Here is a 21573-nt window from a genome sequence, read left to right on the forward strand (position 1 = left end):
TAAACAAAGAAAAAATTGCATGAAAATGGAACCAATTTTCACCTGATTTTTATTTTGGGAAACTAAATTTTAAAATCGTCATTTTGGGAAACCAACTTGTACCTGATTCTTATTTTGGAGAACCAACTTTCAATATCGTCATTTTGAGGAAACAACTTGCACCTGATTTCTATATTAGGGAACCAACTTGCAAAATAATTATAGAAAAATAACTAAAATTCGTTTTTTTCTAGAAATTAATGCAATAAAATCTATTTTTCATTTCAAATCTCGTTTTTTTAAAATTTAGATATCAAATTGAAGATTTTTTTCTAAAAAAAATCCAAATTAGCACAATAAAAATTATTTTTTACTAATGCAAAAAAATCAATTTAATAGAAAAAATTAATTGATACAATAAAAAATAAATATTAAATATCAAATTCAAGATTTTTATATCTATTAAATATCACATTCAAGATTTTTATATCTATTAAAAATCTTGAATGTGATATTTAATATTTATTGCATCAATTGATTTTTTTTGCATTAGTAGAAAACAATTTTTATTGTGGTAATTTGGATTTTTTTTAAAAAACAATCTTCAATTTGATATTTGAATTTAAAAAAAAACGAGATTTGAAATGAAAAATAGATTTTATTGCATTAATTTTTGAAAAAAAAAACGAATTTTAGTTATTTTTCTATAATTATTTTGCAAGNCAATAAAAAATAAATATTAAATATCAAATTCAAGATTTTTATATCTATTAAATATCACATTCAAGATTTTTATATCTATTAAAAATATGTATTGATGTTAAATTCAAATTAAATGTTATAAACTTGCGGTAAAAGATTACATGTAATGGATGCAAAAAATATTCGAATTTATGTAAAATAAACTTGCAACAAATTCAAATGCCAAAATACAAGGGACTAAAAAGTAATTAGATTATAATCAAAGGGTCTAAATACAATATCACCACTCTCCCGAATCCCCGTTATAAGAACACCGGAATCCCCATCTCCGACGGTACTACAAAAATCTTGAATTCAATCTTCTTTGCTCTAAATCTCATTTACTTCCCTGAAGGATCAGAAATGTCCAAACCCAGATGCGGTGTGGTGGCGCTTCGCGGTGAACCCAAACCATTCGTCTATAAGGAACCACCCTTCTCCGGCAAGATTGAGCGTTTAAAGATGTTCCGCGGTTGCGTCATCATGGACGTCGAGACGCTTGGTGAAGCTCGCACCGCAGAACAAGCCGGCGCCTTCGCCGTCACCGTCTTGCAGAGCTTCGCCGCCGACATCCATGAAGAATGCGCCTTAGCTCGCATGTCCGATCCCAAAATCATCAAAACTATCAAGGATTCAGTCAAGATTCCAGTTTTCGCCAAGGCCCGTATCGGCCACTTCGTCGAAGCCCAAATCCTCCAACAAATCGGCGTCGATTTCATTGACGAATCTGAGGTTTTAACCCCCGCCGATCAAGAACGTCACATCGACAAACACAAGTTCCAAACCCCATTCATCTGCGGCTGTAAAAACCTCGGCGAGGCCTTGCGTCGTATACGCGAAGGCGCCCTCGTGATTCGGACGGAAGGCCATGCCGGCTCCGGGAACGTGGTTGAGACCGTACGGCAAATCCGATCCATTATTGGCGATATCCAAAAGCTAATAAACATGGATAACGACGAGGTTTTAGAATTTGCGAATTCCATCTTTGCACCTTACAATTTGGTGATGCAAACAAAGCAACTAGGGAGGCTGCCGGCGGTGCAGCTGGGTGCCGGCGGCATTTCAACTCCGGCTGATGCAGCGCTGCTAATGCGGTTAGGCTGTGATGGGGTTATCGTTGGATCTGGCATTTTCGTGAGTGAAGACCCAGTTGAGAGAGCTCGAGCGATTGTTGAAGCTACAAGACATTATAATGATCCGGCTATTGTTGCAGATGTGAGTTCTGGATTAGGGGAAGCATGGGAAGGGGTGGTTTCTGATGTCGATGATACGTATGATGAAGGGATGGTTCGTCTTACGCTATAAACGAACTGTTAATAATAGGATTTTGATCATGGGTCTTTCATAGGTGTTGTTGAACAACTCAAGTTTTGTTCATGGATATGATTCTGTTGTAGTTTTTGGTATCTTGATGACTAGGGTTTTAGTTCTTGATAAGAAGCTGCCATTGTTAAACCAGTTGAGTTGCTTATGTTTCTTGTTACGTACTGTTTCTGCTTTTCTGTTACGGGTTTCTACTTTGATAATATAAAACTCGTAGCATCCATGGTATGAGGTATCAAGAAGGAAGGAATGAGAAAGAACCCTTAGAATTTGGACCAAAATGACGAAGACAAGTTCAAGATAGGGATTAAAAAGGCAAGTTAGGAAATTGAAGGGCTAATGAGTCATTAATAAAAAGAGCATGGACTCAAATGGGAACATTGGTACCCACGTTCAGTTTAACATGAGTTTGAAAGAAAAGAAAAGAAAAGCGGGAACAGCCGGGATAATATCCATTTAGACCCTTTGATTACAATCTAACTACTTTTTACTCCCTTATATTTTGATAATTTGAAATTTGTTGACATTTATATTAAATGGACAACACTATCTCACCGTCCCAACTAACTATAATCATGTCAAGTAACTAGACATGTGGCAATGAGAGTTATTTTGAGAATGAGAGTTATTTTGAGAAGGATAAGAAGAGATCTTTATATTTGGATGAATCATAATTGAATAGTTTCACTAAATCGACACTAACCATAAGCAATGGATCAATTCTCTTCTAAAACCAATTCATATGTTGGTTTGAGATTAAAAGCGATTATTGATCCAAATCTCTTCTTATTCTTCTCATCTTAGCTTATATTCTCACACGATTCTTTGTATATATATATATATATATGTCTGTGTGTGTGTGTGTGAAATAGCAGTTCATGTCATTTCAAGTTGCTTTTATGAACACATATCATAACTCTTCACACACAATTAAACACCACAATCATATGAACATGGTCACAAATAGTTTTGACCGAGTGAATTCTCATTTCTCCTCGTATGGTGTGGTTAATCAATACTCATGAAATGGTTTAAATGAGGTTTAGCCAACACATACCAGTCTAGTTTTTACAAACACACCTTTTATTAATTTCTATGAGTGTATGACATCTCGATACGTGAATCCAAAAGTATACAAAACACCATTTTATCCGCAACACTTTAAAACGTACCAAACAACACTTCTATTTGATTCCATGCCCTTTTTAGTGATGATTCATTAGCCCTCGAATTTTCTAACTTCCCTTTTTGAATCCCTATCTTGAAATTATCTTTTCATTTTGGTCCAAATTTCAAGGGTGCTGCATATATCATATCCTTTCTCATTCCTTCTTCTTGATACCATGGCAACAAGGAAAACATTTGCAGATAAAGATTCAACAACATCATTGGATTCTCTTCAAACTCCATGCATCATAAAATCATTTAGCAATCAAAGTAGAAACCCATAACAAAAAAGCAAATGAACAGTCGAAAGCAACTCAACTGGGGTTTCCTCTTATTCAAGAACACAGACCCTAGTTATCAAAATACCAAAAACTACAATCTGAATACTACAGAATCACATCTATGAACAAAATTTGGCTAGTTCAACAAGTATATGGAATACCCATGATCGAAATCCTATTATTAACAGTTGTATTATGGTGTAAGATGATTATTACGATCGATTAGTCGAATCTAGCAACATCGTTGTCAAGAATGATCCCTACCATTGCTGACCCTAATCCATAACTCACCTCCGCAAGAATAGCTGGATCATTGTAATGTTTTGCAGCTTGAACAATCGCTTTAGCTGTCTTACCCGGATCTTGAGTCTTGAAAATGCCCGATCCAACGATAATCCCATCACACCCTAACTGCATCATCATCGCTGCGTCTGCCGGAGTTGCAATACCTCCGGCACCGAACTGAACCACCGGCAACCTCCCTAGTTCCTTTATCTTCTTCAACAATTCGTAAGGTGCAAAGATGCTCCTCGAAAATGCATCAAGCTCGGTGTCATTCATGTAGCTTAGTCTACGAATATCGCCCGTAATCGATCGGATTTGGCGTACGGCCTCCATTATGTTCCCGTTGCCGGCCTCTCCTTTCGTTCGGATCATGACGGCGCCTTCGCGTATGCGACTCAAGGCCTCGCTGAGGTTTTTACAGCCGCAAATGAATGGGGTCTCGATAATGAGTTTGTTAATGTGGTATTCCGGGTCGGCGGGGGTTAAAACCTCTGATTCGTCGATGGAATGGACGCCGATTTGATCAAGGATTTGGGCTTCGACGAAGTGGCCGATACGGATCTTGGCGAAAACGGGAATGTTGACTGCTTCCTTGATATCTTTGATGATTTTGGGATCGGACATGCGAGATACGATGCGTAGGGTACGGATGTCGGCGGCGAAGTTCTCCAGAACCATGACGGCGCAGGCACCGGCTTCTTCTGCGATGCGAGCTTGATCAGGCGTGACGACGTCGATGATGACGCCACCACGGAACATCTTGGCACGACCAGCCTTGCCGGAGAAGATTGTTTTATCGATTTGGGCGAGTGGGCCGGCGACGCCGTAGACCGTCAGTACGCCGCTTTCGTCTTCGGCCATTTTTGATGCTTCAGGGAAGGTAAAGATCTCTGGAACAGGTGGTGGATGGGATTTGGAAGGAAGAAGATCGAAATTCATGAAATCAAACGAGATTTTTTGTAAAACCGTCGGAAATTTGATGGTTTCTGAGAACAGGATAAGGGGATTCCGGTCTTCTTATAGTCGGGATTCGGGAGATGGGTGATCGATAAAATCCAATTAGACCCTTTGATTATACTCTAATTATGTTTTACCCCCTTGTATTTTTGACATTTGACTTTTGTTGGAAGTTCATTTTACTTTTGTATCTATTACACGTGACGAAATATAGCTCATGCACAAATGTAACCGCCACCAAAACTAACTATAACTACCTCAACTTATTAACTAGACACGTGGCACAATCCTCTTTCATTATACATATCTATCAATATCATGTAACAATTAAAATATAAAAAATATAAGCCTTTGTTGTATAATTTTTGAGCTTCTATTAAACTATATTATATTGATCATAAGTTTGTCATCAAAATCTACAAATACCATCAAAATTTTATTTTACTTAACGGTATGTAAGTCTTTGACTTTCTAAAAGGTTAAGGGCCTGTTTGTTTTTCAACATTCACCTCTTAATTACATCTGAAGTCTGATTCGATCAGACATATACCATTTCATGCTGTTTTTTTTCCTTCAAATTAAGAGCTTAAAATCAGCTGAATTTTAAGTGAAAAATGTAACTTTGAAATTACTTTCAGACGCCTCCTCCCTATCTTGCTCCCGATCTCGATTTCATTCCCGCCTCTCAAATTCAGAAGCCTCCTCCAGGTCTCGTCTCAGCTCACGATCTAAAACACCTCAAGCTCCGGATCCCAATCTCTTCTTCTTCCTCTCGATATCTCAAGAAAGGTAATAGGTCTTCTGCCTGTCGATCTCTCTGTGAACCCACAACAGGAAGCATGAGTTCTATGTTCAAAACATATAAGAGTTGTTCTAATACATATAAGCATGATTTCTATTTAATTTTGCGTTCTATTAACAAAGTTTTGTTGAGCATCATTGTTGGGTAGTAACAATGATGAATGTTATAGTGTTCATATTGTTATGTTTTCTCCTTTACATCTTTGTTTCAATCTCTCATTGTGTCTCAAAAATGATATGTGAAATCACTCTGTTTTTGGTGTATTGTTTTGTTGTTTCGAGCAAAGAAGAGGAGAAGCTGAGGAGGAAGATGAGAGCTAAAGTGCTTTTTGTTTTTTGGTTTTGTGTGTGCTGATTCATCAGACCATTATCATGCTGATGAAGATGGCCTTACTTGTTTAGTTTTTGCAAACTGCCTCTCTTATCTGTAAACAAGGGTTTGTTCTTTAGGAAAACTATTTTCATATGTTTCAGAAAGAAATTTTATCAATCTATATATTCATCTTATTATTGGTTTGATACCTCTCTTTTTCTAGCTCTTTTCTCCTATATATGAGTTATTTTTTGAGTATGATCAAACCAATGAGCAAGGGGATGATGACAATACAATTAATGCAAAATGAATATTGATTCTAGTTGTTCTGAGACTTTGTTCGTGTTTATATTGATTCAGATTTCAGAAGTAAAAACAAATAGTCTAACTGATCCAGTTTTCAGACGTAAAAACAAACAGTCTGACTGATTCAGATTTCAGCACCACCTTTTAAAAATCAGAAGTGAAATCAGACTTCAGACTTCAGCACCACCTTTTAAAAATCAGAAGCGAAATCAGACTTCAGACTTCAGCTCATCTTAAAAAACAAACGCCACCTAAGGGTTCAAAACTCATTAAAGATGAGGAGGGTGTATGAATTTATTTATTTCATTTGTCGTATATAAATATTATATGCTTCAAAAAAACAATCTACGAACACCCATGTGACCTTTGTTACAAAACTTATATGGAAACCAACCATAAACTGAACTAAACTCACAAATCAATGGCTAGTGATGTTGCGACACTGATAAGTCTCCGATCTATAGGTGGACCGCGAATTTCTTAAGCAGTGGTAACGTTTTACTATAAGAAATAGCAGTATAAAACTTTTTCACATAATCATTAGATGTATGTTAGTTTGTTCTTGTCTTAATAAGAAAAAGTCATGTGTTCAGTATTCTCACGTCTTTTCATTGCCAGTTTTTCCAAACAAAAAACAAATGCTAGTGAAAAACCCAAAATATTATAAACTATAAAACATTTTTTTTTTGGAAAACACAGATTTCGAGCCCGCACCCATCCAAAAGGGATACTTAACAACAAAACGCACACCAACTCTGCCACAACAAACTACTGTCATTAGTTCAATTTCAAGAAATATAAGGTACTCAAGAACATGTTACAGTGATATACCCTTTCAGAATGTAATATTTTTCATTGTAACAGGACCATAAAGTGGTTACACGAACCACCGTATGCTTCTATGTATATGTGCCCCTGCTCTCGTCAAAGATTATTTACAGCATGTGGTGATATGTAGTCATAGAAAAGACATACCATGGAGGCACCAACTAAAAAGCATCACCTCGAACCATCCATTGATCAATGTCATCAAAATTGGTGAAGTTTGAACTCTTTAACCTTCTAAAAAGTCAAAATCTATGATACTGTTAGGATAAAGACCCTTTGATAATTAATATAATTTTGTTTATATTAAAACTTCAAAATTTATATTTGAATAAAATATAAATACGAATAATGCTTGAATAATTTTTACTAATCTAAAAATCGTAAAATATAAAAAAATGTATTGATATTAAATTTAAATTGAATAATACTTTTTTTGTCTCAAAATAAGTCCAAAAATAGAAGTGATACAGTTTCAAACAAGGTTCAAAAAGGCGTGAGGTGTGACGTGACGACGAGTTCAAACCTCAAGTCTTACATGTGACGGCTATGACACGACGTTTTTCAAAACGACAATTTTGTATGTCATATATAAAATTATATATATGTGTGTGTGTGTGTTTTCTATATATTATTTAATCAGATAATAATATTAAAAAAATGTACATTCATGTTACAAAAAAATCATATAGATTATTATTATAAAAGTAGGTTTTTGATTAAATATTTAAAGTAGAACTTATAGAAGTAATTTTCATTTTAACCGTGAGTCTGTAATGTTTATAAATTTGTAAAACTATGAGTGATGTGATTAGTTCTATAAGAATGTAAAATCTAAATTTAAAAGCGTAAAAACACAAAAGATATTTTTTTTGAAAAACAATCCCGTATTACAAACAAAACGTGCGCCGCAGCATACGATGGTGCACCTCAAGACGTCATGACGCGAGTCACGACTTAAAAGAAACGCTATGAGCCATTTCTTAACGACAGAGACGCATTTTGAGCCATATTCCGCCTTTTTAAACACTGGTTTCAGTTTTAATTCACCAATGACAACTTTATCCTTAACTAATTTGTTTATCTTAACTAATTTCAGTTTTAATTAACCAAGTAAGTTCTGTAAGTGGGAGTAACTTCTGCCATACAACAATTTCACAAAACTATGGCAAGACATATCTACAATGAGCATAGAATGCTACAAAATCCCAAAAGCCATTATATCAATCTACATCCCCCCAAAAAACAAAACAAGATTAAGCACTATTGACATACATACAGACAACCTTGGCTTTTAGGATTTCTTCTTCTTCTTGCTGCATGAAGCTATCGCTAAATTGGGTTTTCTGGATTTCGACTTTAAGCTCTTACCTTTTTTACTCGAAAAATCATCATCCCCGGAATCATCGTCGTCGTCACTTCCATGTCCAAACTTCTTGCTATTCTTTCTATCACAAACTACGATTTTTCTCTCCTTCTCTTGCACCATCTCCAACTTCTCCTTGGGCCTCCAAATGAACAGTGACCTAAAAGGGCAAGAGTTTCATTAGGCTAGACGGGCACAGATTGTCCCATAGTGACAAGAGGAGGAAACACTGAGTATAGTTTTCCCCCCTGACTGTTGAGTCCTTAGAGTGGTAGACATTGGCTCTTATACCATGTGAGAATACATGTAACCTCCATTAGGTTACTCTTTCAAGTCTAGCCGACGTGGGTCTCTTACAGTCCTATTGAGCATATACCATAAGTAATGCATGCTTAAGCCATAGCAAAGCCTTATCTCTTCCAAAATTTTCATGGGGCTGATCAAGCTTGCGCATGGCTCAGCTTAAGCTCAAATACACCACTAGACATGCCTATCATCGCTCTTGCTAATTGAAAAACGTTATACTAGTAGACTAAGTTTTTAATAACTAGCTATTCATAAGCCTCCTAATCAATTCCAGAAAATATCTAATTCCAAAAGGAAAAAGTAGAAAGTGACGCTAAAGATAGGCAAAGGACCAAACCTCGAACTACCAGATGCCAAGACATCATCTCGTGGATGCAATTTGTTCACAGGACTGATCGTAGTTATGTTTGGATCCATGACCTCAGCAACTAGTTGACCGGTGCTGATGTCTATAAAATCAATAGGATGCAAGGCAGCTCCATTGTAGTTTTCACTGATGTATCGCCCAACAACCACAAGGGACTCCGATGGATCCTGTGTAAAATACCGTCCTCATTAGATCTGCTTATTTTTAGGGCAATGTAACAGAGTTTGCTCTAGTTCCTATTTAATACAAAAAAGATTTTTTTTCTCAATAAATGTAACAAAGTTTCAAAATTTCCTAAGCTTTTACCTATTTTGACCGAACATGTTAATCTTGTAATATTTGATGACATAAATGTAAGTTTATCGTCCACTTCACCGTAAACTTTTCGTGAGCGGGTATCCATGTCATCAAACGTTACAACATGAGAATGTTATTGGTCAAAATGATTACAAAATATGATATTTTGAAACTTTATTACATCGATTGAGAAAAAATATTGTTCGTTACACTAAATAGAACCGAACCAAACTTTGTTAGAGCATCTCCAACAGCTTCTCTATAACAGAGAAAATCAAACTTTTATCCTCTATAATGCTCCCTATCTCATTCTCGAAAATAAAGAATCATGGAGAAAACTCCAAATATAAAGAACTCTCTATAATTCCAACGAGAAGAGAGAGAAATAAGTTTTTTATTCAATTGCTCACCCACAACCCCAACTTTGGACAGGCGGTGGAAACTACGGTGTGCAGTATCGGTTAGCCATAGACCTCCGGTTACTGGGTCTAATCCTCCACGAAAAGTAAGAAAGTCCGCATTCATTTAATATCCTTTTGGTGTTATTGACATAACTTCCCACCAATGAGGGTTGAATCAATATATATTTTAAAAAAATGTATTGGGATAAAAAATTATAGAAATTTAAATACTATAATTAATGATAAAATCTCTAAAATAGAGAATCTGTTGAGTTTATTGTAATTTATTTTAGAGACATTAGAGAGAAACTGTTGGAGATGCTCTTACATTTTGATGCACTTTGCCCTTATTTTTATGGTGAGATAAAAAAAATAGAAAATGAAAGAAAATAAAGCACCACCTTTGGGTCCCATTCCGCTCGAAAGGGAGTCAAGTGCCGATTAAAATCATGACTGTGCACAATTTCCCGACTCGGGGCATCCAAGTTGCCAAAGATAGAGTCCCACACACGAATTCGATTATCTATTGATGTGGTAACTATTTTGCTCCCACTTAGAGGAGAAAAATAAGCAGAGTTAACCACCCGTGTGTGGGGAAGCCCGTGAAGAAAAGATTCAGCTTCTAAGCGGCGAATGTCCCATATACGAGCCTGAAAGAACCATAATCATATAAATACTGAAGGAATAAAAAATAACCAACATGTAACAAAGAATACGACAATGACCAAAAATAGGTAAGGAAGTTTACAAAGTGATCATTTCCACAACTTAATAGAAGATCTGGTTGAACAGGGTTGCAGTGTAGTCCCACAACTTTAGTCCCTTTCTTATGGATCAGAATCGAATCTCCTTTTTTAGAATTGGATCGTACATCCACCCTGCAAGTAAAATAAAGAGACAAAATATTAAACGGTCCTACTGAAACATTGCCAGTTGCTTTTGCATCAATCTACTCTAATTTTAGTCCGACAATGTTAAGCCAAGTACACAACAATCATCAGGAATAAAGAAGAGAGCAACGTACAAGTGAACGAATCCAAAATTATCCGCAACTAGCACAAGACCTTTCTCTGCATTCAAGTCCATACCATACAGCATTCTCCAACTGTTACCTCCCTATGTATGCCATCAAATGTTAATAAAGAAAACAAGATCATGCTTCCAAACCAAACAAACACAGTAAGGGGCTGTTTACTAAATGCTTATAGGGTAAGAGCTTACCAATATTTTTTTGGAAAGGTCCACCTAGGCAATTTCCTAAACTACATCCTGGAAAATTGCGGCCGTTTGAGACTAAGGGGTTGTTTGGTGGTTTTCCATTAAGTCATGTATGGATAAGGTTGTAATTTTAGATAATTTGTCTGTATAAATCTGAAAGGTTTTTGTTTGGGAGAGGTTTTTCATATATGGAATGAATTGAGCTTTTTAATTGGGAGGGGTCCGGTTTGAAAAAACTTGGCTTTCTGCATAAAGCTCATCTCTAGAAGCTTACTGAATAAGTCACTTTCTGTATCATTAAGCCACTACCAAATAGTCATGTATAGCTGACCAAATAAGGTGCAAGTTCCATTAAGCTCATTAAGCTCCCAACAAACAAGCTCTAAGCCTAGCCACAGAATGCTAGCGCCTGAACTCTAGGATGACAAGGACCAAGAATATTACCTGGTAAGAGGCATAACAAGAACCACGACTCTTACCCGCTAAGCACTTACCGGGTTTAAGACTCTTACGCGCTTAACGGGTTTTAGACTCTTTTGATGGCTGAAAACGTTACATGATAAAGTGAGGGGAATTTCTTTTGCCAGTAAGTGTTTGGTAAACGACCTCTAAATCCCACTCGGTGGTAGGGTAGGGTCATAAAGGTAGAATGTACGCACACTTTTCCTCAATCCCAAGAGGTAGAGAGGTTGTTTCAATAGATGGAAGACAATTATTCTTGTTGAATCCTACATATTATGAGAATGTTGTCAAAGGTTTTAGGGTTTTAATTTGACATGAGTAGTTTAGTAATTTACCAATCTTGTCTCATATCCCTAATCTTTGTTCCACCTATTTTGTAGGACAGAAAAAATGCACTTATGTCCCACTCAGGTCCTGTCCCTATCTAATCTTGCTCACTACCAAACGCGGGACGAATAAGTTTTTGTGTTGTCCTGTACAGCATATCAAACGCGCACCAAATGAATGCTCACACCAAAAAAATTAGAAGATCGTTAAATGCGTACCTGCCACCCATTAGGATTGAGGTCCATCAACGACGTTGACAAACCAGTCTCCAAGTCGGTGCAACTGACGGTTCCATCTGAAGATGCTGCATATATTGTTCCATCATTTGCTGGACTAAACCTGCACGTTATATATATAACACCTTCCATGAGCAATACTACACTTTCATCACCAGATACACGCAGCTTTACGATCAAGTATGAACTTACTTCATATTATTGAGTAAGCAGCTATGTATGTTTCCATATACAGTCTTCTCATACACCTTGCTGAAGTCCCAAACTCCTAGTTGTCCTTTCTTTAATGAGATAAAAACTTAGAAATAAGAATAAGAACGATTAACTTATATTTAATTTTGCCGTATAAGAACAATATAAATGTAGAGTCTAACCTTGTCCCCCGATAAGAGAATATTGTTATTAGTTGGATGGAATTCCAAGCATGTTATTCGTCTGCTATGGTATCTGATCACTGCACACTTTACTTCATCTGGGATCACAAATGCTGGTTTTATCTATTGTGAAGAATTTTGCAAACATGAAAACAAAGAAAGAACGGATGAGAAAAGTGAACCATGGCCTTCCTCTTTAATCAACTAGGATGATAATAAATTGACACATAAGTAAAAAAGACCCAACAGAAGACTGAAAACCTTTCACCAAATGCCACTTTATTTCTTATTCAGGCTTACCTCAAACATCTACATGATAAACCAAATCAAACAAGCCTAGTATATCCACAGAGAGGTAGGGTTGAATGTATGCAGACCTGCCTCTACCCCAAGGGATAAGGTCCGTAGGGAGGTTGTTTCCATGAAGACCCCCCTCTTGGGGCAGCACTAGAGGCAAACATCTACACTAAGGGTACTTCAAAAACTTAGATATAATACTGTTAGAATATGTGTAACCCCATTAGGTTGCTCTCCGAAAAAGCCATTCAGGAAAGAAGAGGGTTCACGTATATAGAGGTAAAATGGTCCAAGTCTAGCCGATGTAGGACTCTAACACACCCCCTCCAACAGAGGAGGCTAAACGGGCAGAAATTATAACAAAGTGTCGAGAGGGGCTAGACGAGTACAGATTGCTCAAAGTTTCGAGTTGTATAGGTAGGGTTTGGTATGCAAACTGGACAGAACTGACAAAGAGAACAGAACAAGACTGGACATGACAAGTTGTCTATATGGTGTTTGGAACAACTAGAACCGGACAGGACAGGGTTTGACAAGTTCCCCTAAAATGTTGCTTAATGATTTTATATGGTGGTTATCTATGGTTGGTGGGGAAGTGGAGGCAGTGGTAGTGGTGGTGGTGATAGTGGTAGAGGCGGTGGTGGCCAGTGGCTGACGGTGGTTGTGGAGGACGTGGTAGTGGCGGCTAATAGTGGTCGATATGGAAGTGGAGGTGGTGGTTGTGGGGGCGGTAGAGGTGATGGTGGCCCATGTGTTGGATGTCAAAGTGGTGATGGACGATGATAGTAGTAGCTGATGGTGGTTAAGGTGGTGGAGGTGGAGGTGGCCACTAGTGGTGATGGTGATGGCAATGGGTGGTGGTAACCGTTGCTGGACAGTGGTTATGGTGGGTGGTGGAGGCTGCTGACAATGGTAGATATGGAGGTAAAGGTGGGAATTGCCGAAGTGGTAGTGGTAGCCGATAGCCGATGGTGGCAATTATGGTAGAGATGGTCGAAGGTGGTCGGTGGTAGCCGATGTTGGCCGCTGCCGCTGATGGTGATGGAGGCAAGGGGTGGTGGACACTATTAAGCAAATAGCCCATTTATGGTTATATCAAATGGGTGAAAAACAAGAAATGTTGCAACAGTAACACAAAACTTAAACAAATACCATATTCATTACAACTAGTTCTTTGGTACAGCAACAAACAACAAGCTTACCGAAGGAACTCTATGCCGCAATTGACGTTCGAATACATAATCCAAAGAGTTATGTGTTCGTTTACGAGAAGCTGGAATAACCCCAAACTCAATTGCTGCTCGATGTGGACAATTAACTGTCGTATGACCTTCACCATTCAAAAACAAAATCAATATCATCAACTAATAAGAGCCCGTTTGGTTTTGGTTTGACGGGATTTAAATTTCATGAAAGGATTTGAAATTAATTGAATTCCATCCTCTATAAATAATTTATAAAAACAATTATAAATTTTATAGAAATAATTAAATTACCTTTCTCAATTGATCATTAAAGCGGGTGTTTTAAACATATTTTAAAACATTATTACAAACAAATCCTATAAAATACAGCTAAATACCAATAACCCTTGTGGGGTTGGGTAACTAGCCAATTTGAACCCCCCCCCTCTCCACTTTATAGCTCGTATTTTTAACTTATTGACCAACATAGCCCGAGATTATGTAAATGGCACTTATACAACCTTCATAACATATTTTATTAATTATAATTTTCAAAAAATGTAAATGTTATGTTTGTTGGGTAAGTGCTACATACATAACCATGTGGCACATGCTCCCAAACCTCATTTACTTACGCAATTAGTCCACGGAGGAGTGTGTGTCACATAACTTGTCGACATGCACTTCCGAACTTGCGTAATGTCTATTTTTTAATATTATATTAAAAAATAGGCTATGCAGGTTGCGTAAGTGACACTTACGCGATCTCGGCTATGTTGGTCAATAAGTAGAGAAGATGGTTATAGAGTAAAGATTGACTAGTCAAATGGTCTATTTTGGAACAAAAACCCAGGATTTCTGAATCCTATGTTTCCCAGACTTCCTTCCATTTCGCAAAAAGTGGGACTGAAATCGAATTCAATTTCAAATCCAATGATCCATGAACAAATAAGCAAAATACCAGGCAATTTGCAGAGAAAACATGGTTTCATAGGGCAATCGATGTAAGTAGCTCCTTGAAACCCTGCTTGATGACCCGTTTTCTTACAGACCTAAATAAATACACAGCTTATAAGAAACATAAAACCCTAAAACATGTAAATATGGAGTATGTTATCGAGGGTTCTTGCCTTACAGACTTTCTTAAGACTGATAGTAATAGGTGATTTCCCTTTCTTATTGTTAATGGCAGCAGCAGAAGAACCTTCTTCATCTTCTTTACCTTTTACCTCTACGACTTCTTCTTCTTCTTCGGGATCATCCAACTCAACGGCGTCGTCTTCTACCTCTTCTTCTTCTTCTTCCTCTGAACTTTCCTCGGTATCGGTATCCCTCTCAATAACCACCTCCGGAAACGACGCTCGTCTTGCTCGAACCGGCATTTTCGAAGATCCGGGAGATGGATATACAGCTTATACGTATGTGTGTGTGTGTTGCAGTTGGGTGCAAATGAAATTGAAGCGTGGAGAAAGGTAAGCGAACCGACCATAGGAAGAGAAGGGTAATGTAGACATTTGACGTGTTGGGAACTGGCGGGGAACGACGTGGTCAGTTATCGGCCATTATTAGGGCAGCGGTTCCGACGTGAGTTTCCGACATGCTTTTCTATAAGACCCTGGCCTTTACAAAAACCTAATCGATTTTTCATTTGTAAAAGAAGTTCTTATAATCATTTTAACGTGATGATTGGGATTGCATATAAAAATAATTTATCGATCCGTATTTGAATAAACAGTTTATATCGGTGTTAAATCAGTAATAAAAAGTTTTTGAAGAAGTTAAATCATTCTAACTTATAATAAGTTGATTTGGACTTTTGTATAAGGAGATGTTTGGGATTGCTTATAAAAACTGTTTTTTAACTTATTTCAGTCTGTCATCGGTGATAAACTGTTTTCTGGTGTTTGGATAAGAAAAAAAATTGCTTATACCGGTGCCAAACCGATAATAAGTTGTTTTTGATAAGTTAATCATTCATGACTTATGAAAAACTGCTTACAATTTTAACCTTGTTTTATTTAACTCCGATTTGATACCACATAAGTTAATAAGCACTTTTACAAAAAAACATATATTGTTTTAAATAAGCAATCCCAAACACCCCCTAAAAGCATAACTTGTTTTAAAATAAGCAATCCCAAACACCCGTAACAAAAGAAAATCACGAATAAAAACCTTCAATAGAGGTTTTTAATCTCACTTTTTATTAATAAATAACTAGTGTTCAGGATGACCCCTCCACGGTGACGATAAATTCTCAAGCTAATATTGAAGTTATATGAGCAGATAATTACATATTAAATTAATCCTTAGTTGTTCTTTTAGTATATGTATAACCGAAGGTTCGTATGAGGAGAGAAGTTATGTGTGAGAAACGCAATAAGATATCTGAACCGTTGATCGCTTTTAATCTCATTTCCACCCGTGGGTTGCGCTTTAAAAGAAAATTGATCTGATGCATCTTAATACATCTCATTAGTGTTGATTTTCAATTAAAATTTTTATCAAATGATGGAAATATCATCTTACATTTCTCATTGGAACCCAACCTTCTATATATCTATATACCTAATAAATAGATAACCTTGGGGACACGCGTCATGTTTATGTGCGGCAGTTATTGATTTTTCCAGCCTAAATAATGTATCCAAACACAATTTTCACTTACAGTTCAAATAGGTTTACTTAAGTGACATATGTCCCTCTACACGTTTATTTTCCTGTTTTCGTGGTTTAACTGAATTTAACTCTGAAGTGCCCTCCAGACTTACAACATAACTTTGGGAAAATTCATAGTTATAAGTATGAATTTAACTCTGAAATTAAGTCTGAATTCAACTCTGAAGTGGCCTCCAGACTTACAACATAACTCTGGGAAAATTCAGAGTTGTAAGTCTGAATTTAACTCCGAAGTGGCCTCTAGACCTACAACGTAACTCTGGGAAAATTCAGAGTTGTAAGTCTGAGTCTGAATTTAACTCTCGACCCCAGCCAGGGGCTCTGCCACTTGGACCCCGCCACCGGGGGCGCTTGCCCCTCGAACCCCTGTCGTTTAAATCAAAATAAATTCAAACAAGTGTGCACTCCGCACCTTCCTTACCTGTTCGATATTTATCATAATTACATTGGTCAACAATTTAATCCCATTACACTTAAATGACATTAGTGATACAAATCACCAACATGAAGTCATCAGATATTGGTTATTTCTCAGACTTATAACATAACTCTGAATTGTTCTTTTCTAAACTTAGTTATATAGTTTATTCCCAGACTTAGAATACAACTCTGAACTCCTCTTCAGAGTTGAAGTTCAGAGTTACGTTTCTGAGTCATAAAAAGTCAAAATTCTTGTGACTTAGAGTTATTCTCGTACATACTTTCTAGACCTAGAAGACAACTATGAATTCCTCTTATTCAGAGTTAAGTCCAGAGTTATTTTTCAGCCTAACAATAGAACCCTGAATTCTTGTGTTTCAGAGTTAATGTTCAGAGTTTTCTTTCAGAGTTAATGTCCAGAGTTCTTCTCGTTTAAAATACCTCGTGTAATACACGGAGTAGAACCTAGTATACATATATATAGGGAAAACTCCAAAATTTGTGAGATCCCAACCTTTTAAGATATATATACATATCTATCTTAAAGTTTTGTTTTCACATGATTTTTCCGATCAAAATATTATATTTTATGTATTGACTAACATTTATTTGTTTAACAATGTGGTTACTTCATATGTATTCAGTTCACAATGTGAATTTTTTTACGTTAAGGATTCGATTAAAGCTCTTCAAGCTGATATACATCATGCCAATACTCTGTAAGCATCTCTCATGATCTTCATCTATTTTTACGTTTCGATCATGATTTTGAAGCTATAAAGAGTTCAGAGTGTTGAGTGTTGATTCGAGGCTGAGTTTTGGGATTTGTTTGATTGTGTTTTGATCGGTAAATGGGATTTTGATGAGGTTTGAATCTCATTGGTTTGATTGTGTTTCCTTTTAAGCCATTCGTGGATAGATACAGTAAATAAGAACTACAAAATGCTTGCTGAAACAGATGTATGCAGTATGCTGATGGCAAGCATCAGACAATTTTATGGTGAGAATTCAGGAAAGTAGTGGGATTCAAATTTGGCTTCTAGACGTGCGTGTTTGTGTAACTTAACAAGAATGTCTTAATCTTATGAGTTTATGTTAACAGCTGTTATATTTCCTTCAATAATGCAACTCCAGAGCGGGATTACGGATTTAAAGGAAAGGAAACAGAAAGAGATATGCTTGAGGAGGTATTCAAGAAAGGACGGTTCGGAGAAGGGGAAACTCTCGGATGCGGGTGTTGAAAGAGAAGCTGAATGTGGGATTTGCATGGAAACAAATAGCAAAGTGATGTTGCCCAACTGCAGCCATTCTCTATGCTTAAAGTGTTATCGCGATTGGTAACATTTCTTTCTTTTATACAATTTTAATCTATACCCTTTCTCCATTTTGCGGACTCCAAGCCAAACCAAACCAAACAAAATAGACCCAGTATATTGTTCCCATAGGTCATAGGTGGGGTGTGGAGGGCAAGATACTAAGGACCTGTTTGTTTGTTAGCAGCTTAATGAGCTTAATAAGACGCACAACTTATTCGGTCAAATATACATGACTGTTTGGTAGTGACTTACTCAGTAAGCTTATGGGAGGGAGCTTTATGCAGAAACCCAAATTTTTCCAAACCTACTCCTCCAAATTAAAAAACACGCTTCTTCCGACTATGAAAAAGTTCTCTCAAACAAAAACTTTCCCAATATATACAGACAGATTAATCCACTCAGACAACTTTATCTATGTAGAACTTAATGAAAAATCAACCAAAGATGTACCCGGACCTTATCTCTACCCTAAAATCACGTTATAACTTCATGGTAACCATAAATGAAAATTGTAGACTGTGAAACAAAATTATCCCTGTCTAACTATGATTACCCAAGTGGTTGGAACTTGCTCAAGAAGGTCATGAGTCCCAAATGGGATTCTGATTATTGTTTTCCTTGGTTTCTATAAACCTGCAATATATACCAAGATAGTAACCTTCTAATTACAAATATGTTGACTCAATCTTGAATCTTGGGTCTAGATTATGAATTCATCTTCTACAAGCAAACTATGCTATTTAGCCATGCAGAATCATCTTTAAAAGCATGGGAAGCTCGAATTATACAAACTATTATCAAGTCTTGTTCAAATTCTCTAAAACTTACCAGTAGTCTTTACAAGAGCAGTCCCCTGCTTTGAAATGGTGGAATCTGTAACGATCTCTGAGAAAAATCTCTTTATTGTAAAGTTTCGAAATCAATTTAGCAACATTATGGCAGTCCCCACAAACACGAAGATTCTTCATAATACGAATTGGTTGAGCTTGTTTCAAACTAATGAGTCCAAAGGCAATGGCTAACTTCTCACTATGAAGATGCAGTGCCTGTTCTTGCATGTCTTCTTCTTCAACACATTGAAGCACTTGAGACCTGTTTGGCTCATACCCCATTGACTTTAACTTCTCAGAAATCTCATTCAGTTTTGCATATATCCTTTTGGATTGTGGGTGGGTGTTATCTCCCACAACAAACTCATGAAAACTAGCATCGACCTCGATTGAGCTACAACCTGGTTCTTTCTTTAGTCCAATATATTTCATACGCTTCCGTAACATAGCTACCTTGTCCCATTTTCCTGATTTTGCATATATATTAGACATAAGCACGTATGCACCATGATTCCATGGTTCCAATTCAAGCAAATGGCTGCTAGCTTGTTCAGCAACCTCTACATTTCCATGGAGTTTGCAGGCTCCTAGCAGAGCTCCCCAAACAGAAGCCAATGGAGGCATTGGCATCGCCTTTATTAACTCTATAGCTTCATCCAAATGGCCTGCACGTCCAAGCATATCCACCATACAAGCATAGTGCTTGACTCCAGGGACAACTCCGTAAACAGGCTGCATTTTCTTGAAGAAATCCCTGCCTTCCTCCACTAAGCCTGTGTGGCTACAAGCACACAACAAATTGGTGAAAGTAACAGCATTAGGTTTCACATTAACTTCTTGCATTTTCTTGAACAAATCTATTGCATCTCTCCCATGGCCGTGCATTGCAAGACCAGCAACCATAGCACTCCAGATAAACACATCTTTATCATCAACAGAATAGAACACCTCTAGCGCCTTATTGAGATCGCCACACTTTGAATACATATCAATCAGTGAAGTTATAAGATGACAACTGAGCTTAACTCCATGTTTCTTGATATACCCATGGATCCACCCACCCATATATATTGCTCCCACTTGAGCGCATGCTGATAGAGTACTAACAAAAGTGACAGCATCTGGTTTTGGTTCGTTGCTCACCTGTAACTCATTGAAAATAGCCAAAGCTTCCTTGGGGTTACCATTTTGCTCATAAGCCGAAATTAAGGCGTTCCATGCAGCTATATCTTGATTAGGCATTGTGTCAAAATGCTTCCTGGCAGTGATGTAGTTCCCTGATTTTGCATACCCAACTATCATAGTTGTCCATGACACTATATCTTTCTCAGGCATTTTATTGAACAGTTTCTTGGCATCCTCTAGGCTTCCACACTTCGTATACATATCAAGCAATGCATTGTTCAAGTTCAAGCTTCCTCCAATGCCATTTCGTTCGATGTTAGAATGCACCCATCTGCCAATCTCCAAATCCAACTTCTTCGTACAAGCAGTCAACACACTCATCATTGTTACTTTATCGGGTTTTAAGCTAGTTTGCATTTCACGAAACAACTCGATTGCTTCATCAGGACGATCACCCTGTGCAAAACCTGTGATAATGGTATTCCAAGAAACAACATCCCTCACAGGAATATTCAAGAAAACTCTATATGCCGAATCCAAACATCCGCAAGATGCATAAAAATGTATAAGAGAGTTAAGTATAAAAACATCTGAACCAAGTGACATCTTAACAGCCATTCCATGAAGAACCTCTCCTACTCTCATATCCAAAAGTTCAGCTGCTGCTTTAATTACAAAAGGGTAAGTGAACTTGTTGGGTAACACTTGATCACACCGATAAAGCATCCGTGTAAAGATCAAGAGACTTTGGACAGGTACTTGACTCGACGAGTAAGCGCGAATGAGCACGTTCCAGGTGTAGATATTTGGTTTGGGAATTTGGTCGAACAGTTTATGGGCATAATCAACACCTTGAAAAGAAGACATAGAAAAGGCGGAGACGAGAGTACTGGCTGAAAAGGGGTCGGAGAAAAGGCCGTTACGGAGCATTTGGGCGTGAATCTGCTTGAGTTGTTTCGAATTCGAACATTGTTTGATGAGTAAAATTGTTGGGTGGTTCGAAAAGTATCGGTCATTATTGACCGTTATCGAAGTAGTTGGAGAGGGAAGAGAGACGCTGTGATGCCATGGTAGGGAGGTGATCGGAATGCTCGCGGCTGCCATGGTGGCCGCCTGTAATATAGTCAGCTCCGCTTTTGTTTAAGTAGTCACCGGCGGCAACTTGGGGTCGACTTTGGTACTCCAGCTTCTTAAAATAAGAGAAAATCATTTATTTTTTATTTCTTTGTAATACTCTGAGCCTTGGTATCTTTAAAGAATCATTAAAAAAGGAAGGAAAATAAAGGAATTTGTGTCATCAAAAGGGTAGGAAAATGAAATAATTTTAAAGTATACCGGGGACCGTTTACTAAATATTTATTTGGTAAGTGTTTATTGGATAAATTTCATC

The 21573-nt window shown here is 37.2% G+C and overlaps 4 protein-coding genes across 4 annotated transcripts; 1 reads left to right on the forward strand and 3 right to left on the reverse strand.

The window, feature by feature from the left end:
• Nucleotides 1-1149: 1149 nt before the first annotated feature.
• On the forward strand, nt 1150-2025 carry LOC112512245 (probable pyridoxal 5'-phosphate synthase subunit PDX1). Its single transcript, XM_025118112.1, has one exon. The coding sequence runs from the start codon at nt 1183-1185 to the stop codon at nt 2023-2025; it is 843 nt and encodes a 280-aa protein (XP_024973880.1). The 5' UTR covers nt 1150-1182.
• Nucleotides 2026-3713: 1688 nt separating this feature from the next.
• LOC112512246 (probable pyridoxal 5'-phosphate synthase subunit PDX1) lies at nt 3714-4637 on the reverse strand. The gene has a single exon (XM_025118113.1). The coding sequence runs from the start codon at nt 4635-4637 to the stop codon at nt 3714-3716; it is 924 nt and encodes a 307-aa protein (XP_024973881.1).
• A 3463-nt stretch (nt 4638-8100) lies between these two features.
• Nucleotides 8101-15336, reverse strand: LOC112513496 (protein DAMAGED DNA-BINDING 2). Its single transcript, XM_025119779.1, has 11 exons — nt 14944-15336; nt 14775-14865; nt 13832-13959; nt 12333-12455; nt 12151-12239; nt 11941-12061; nt 10740-10831; nt 10464-10593; nt 10117-10365; nt 8988-9184; nt 8101-8504 (listed from the first exon to the last, which is right to left on the reverse strand). Exons 1-11 carry the CDS (start codon nt 15193-15195, stop codon nt 8273-8275), a joined length of 1704 nt encoding a protein of 567 aa, XP_024975547.1. The 5' UTR covers nt 15196-15336; the 3' UTR covers nt 8101-8272.
• A 3509-nt stretch (nt 15337-18845) lies between these two features.
• LOC112513339 (pentatricopeptide repeat-containing protein At2g29760, chloroplastic) lies at nt 18846-21307 on the reverse strand. Its single transcript, XM_025119572.1, has one exon. It carries the CDS (start codon nt 21285-21287, stop codon nt 19053-19055), a length of 2235 nt encoding a protein of 744 aa, XP_024975340.1. The 5' UTR covers nt 21288-21307; the 3' UTR covers nt 18846-19052.
• Between the last annotated feature and the right edge of the window lie 266 nt (nt 21308-21573).

The sequence above is a fragment of the Cynara cardunculus genome, assembly GCF_001531365.2.
Source record: "Cynara cardunculus var. scolymus isolate 2C chromosome LG 5, CcrdV1, whole genome shotgun sequence".
NCBI lineage: Eukaryota > Viridiplantae > Streptophyta > Magnoliopsida > Asterales > Asteraceae > Cynara > Cynara cardunculus.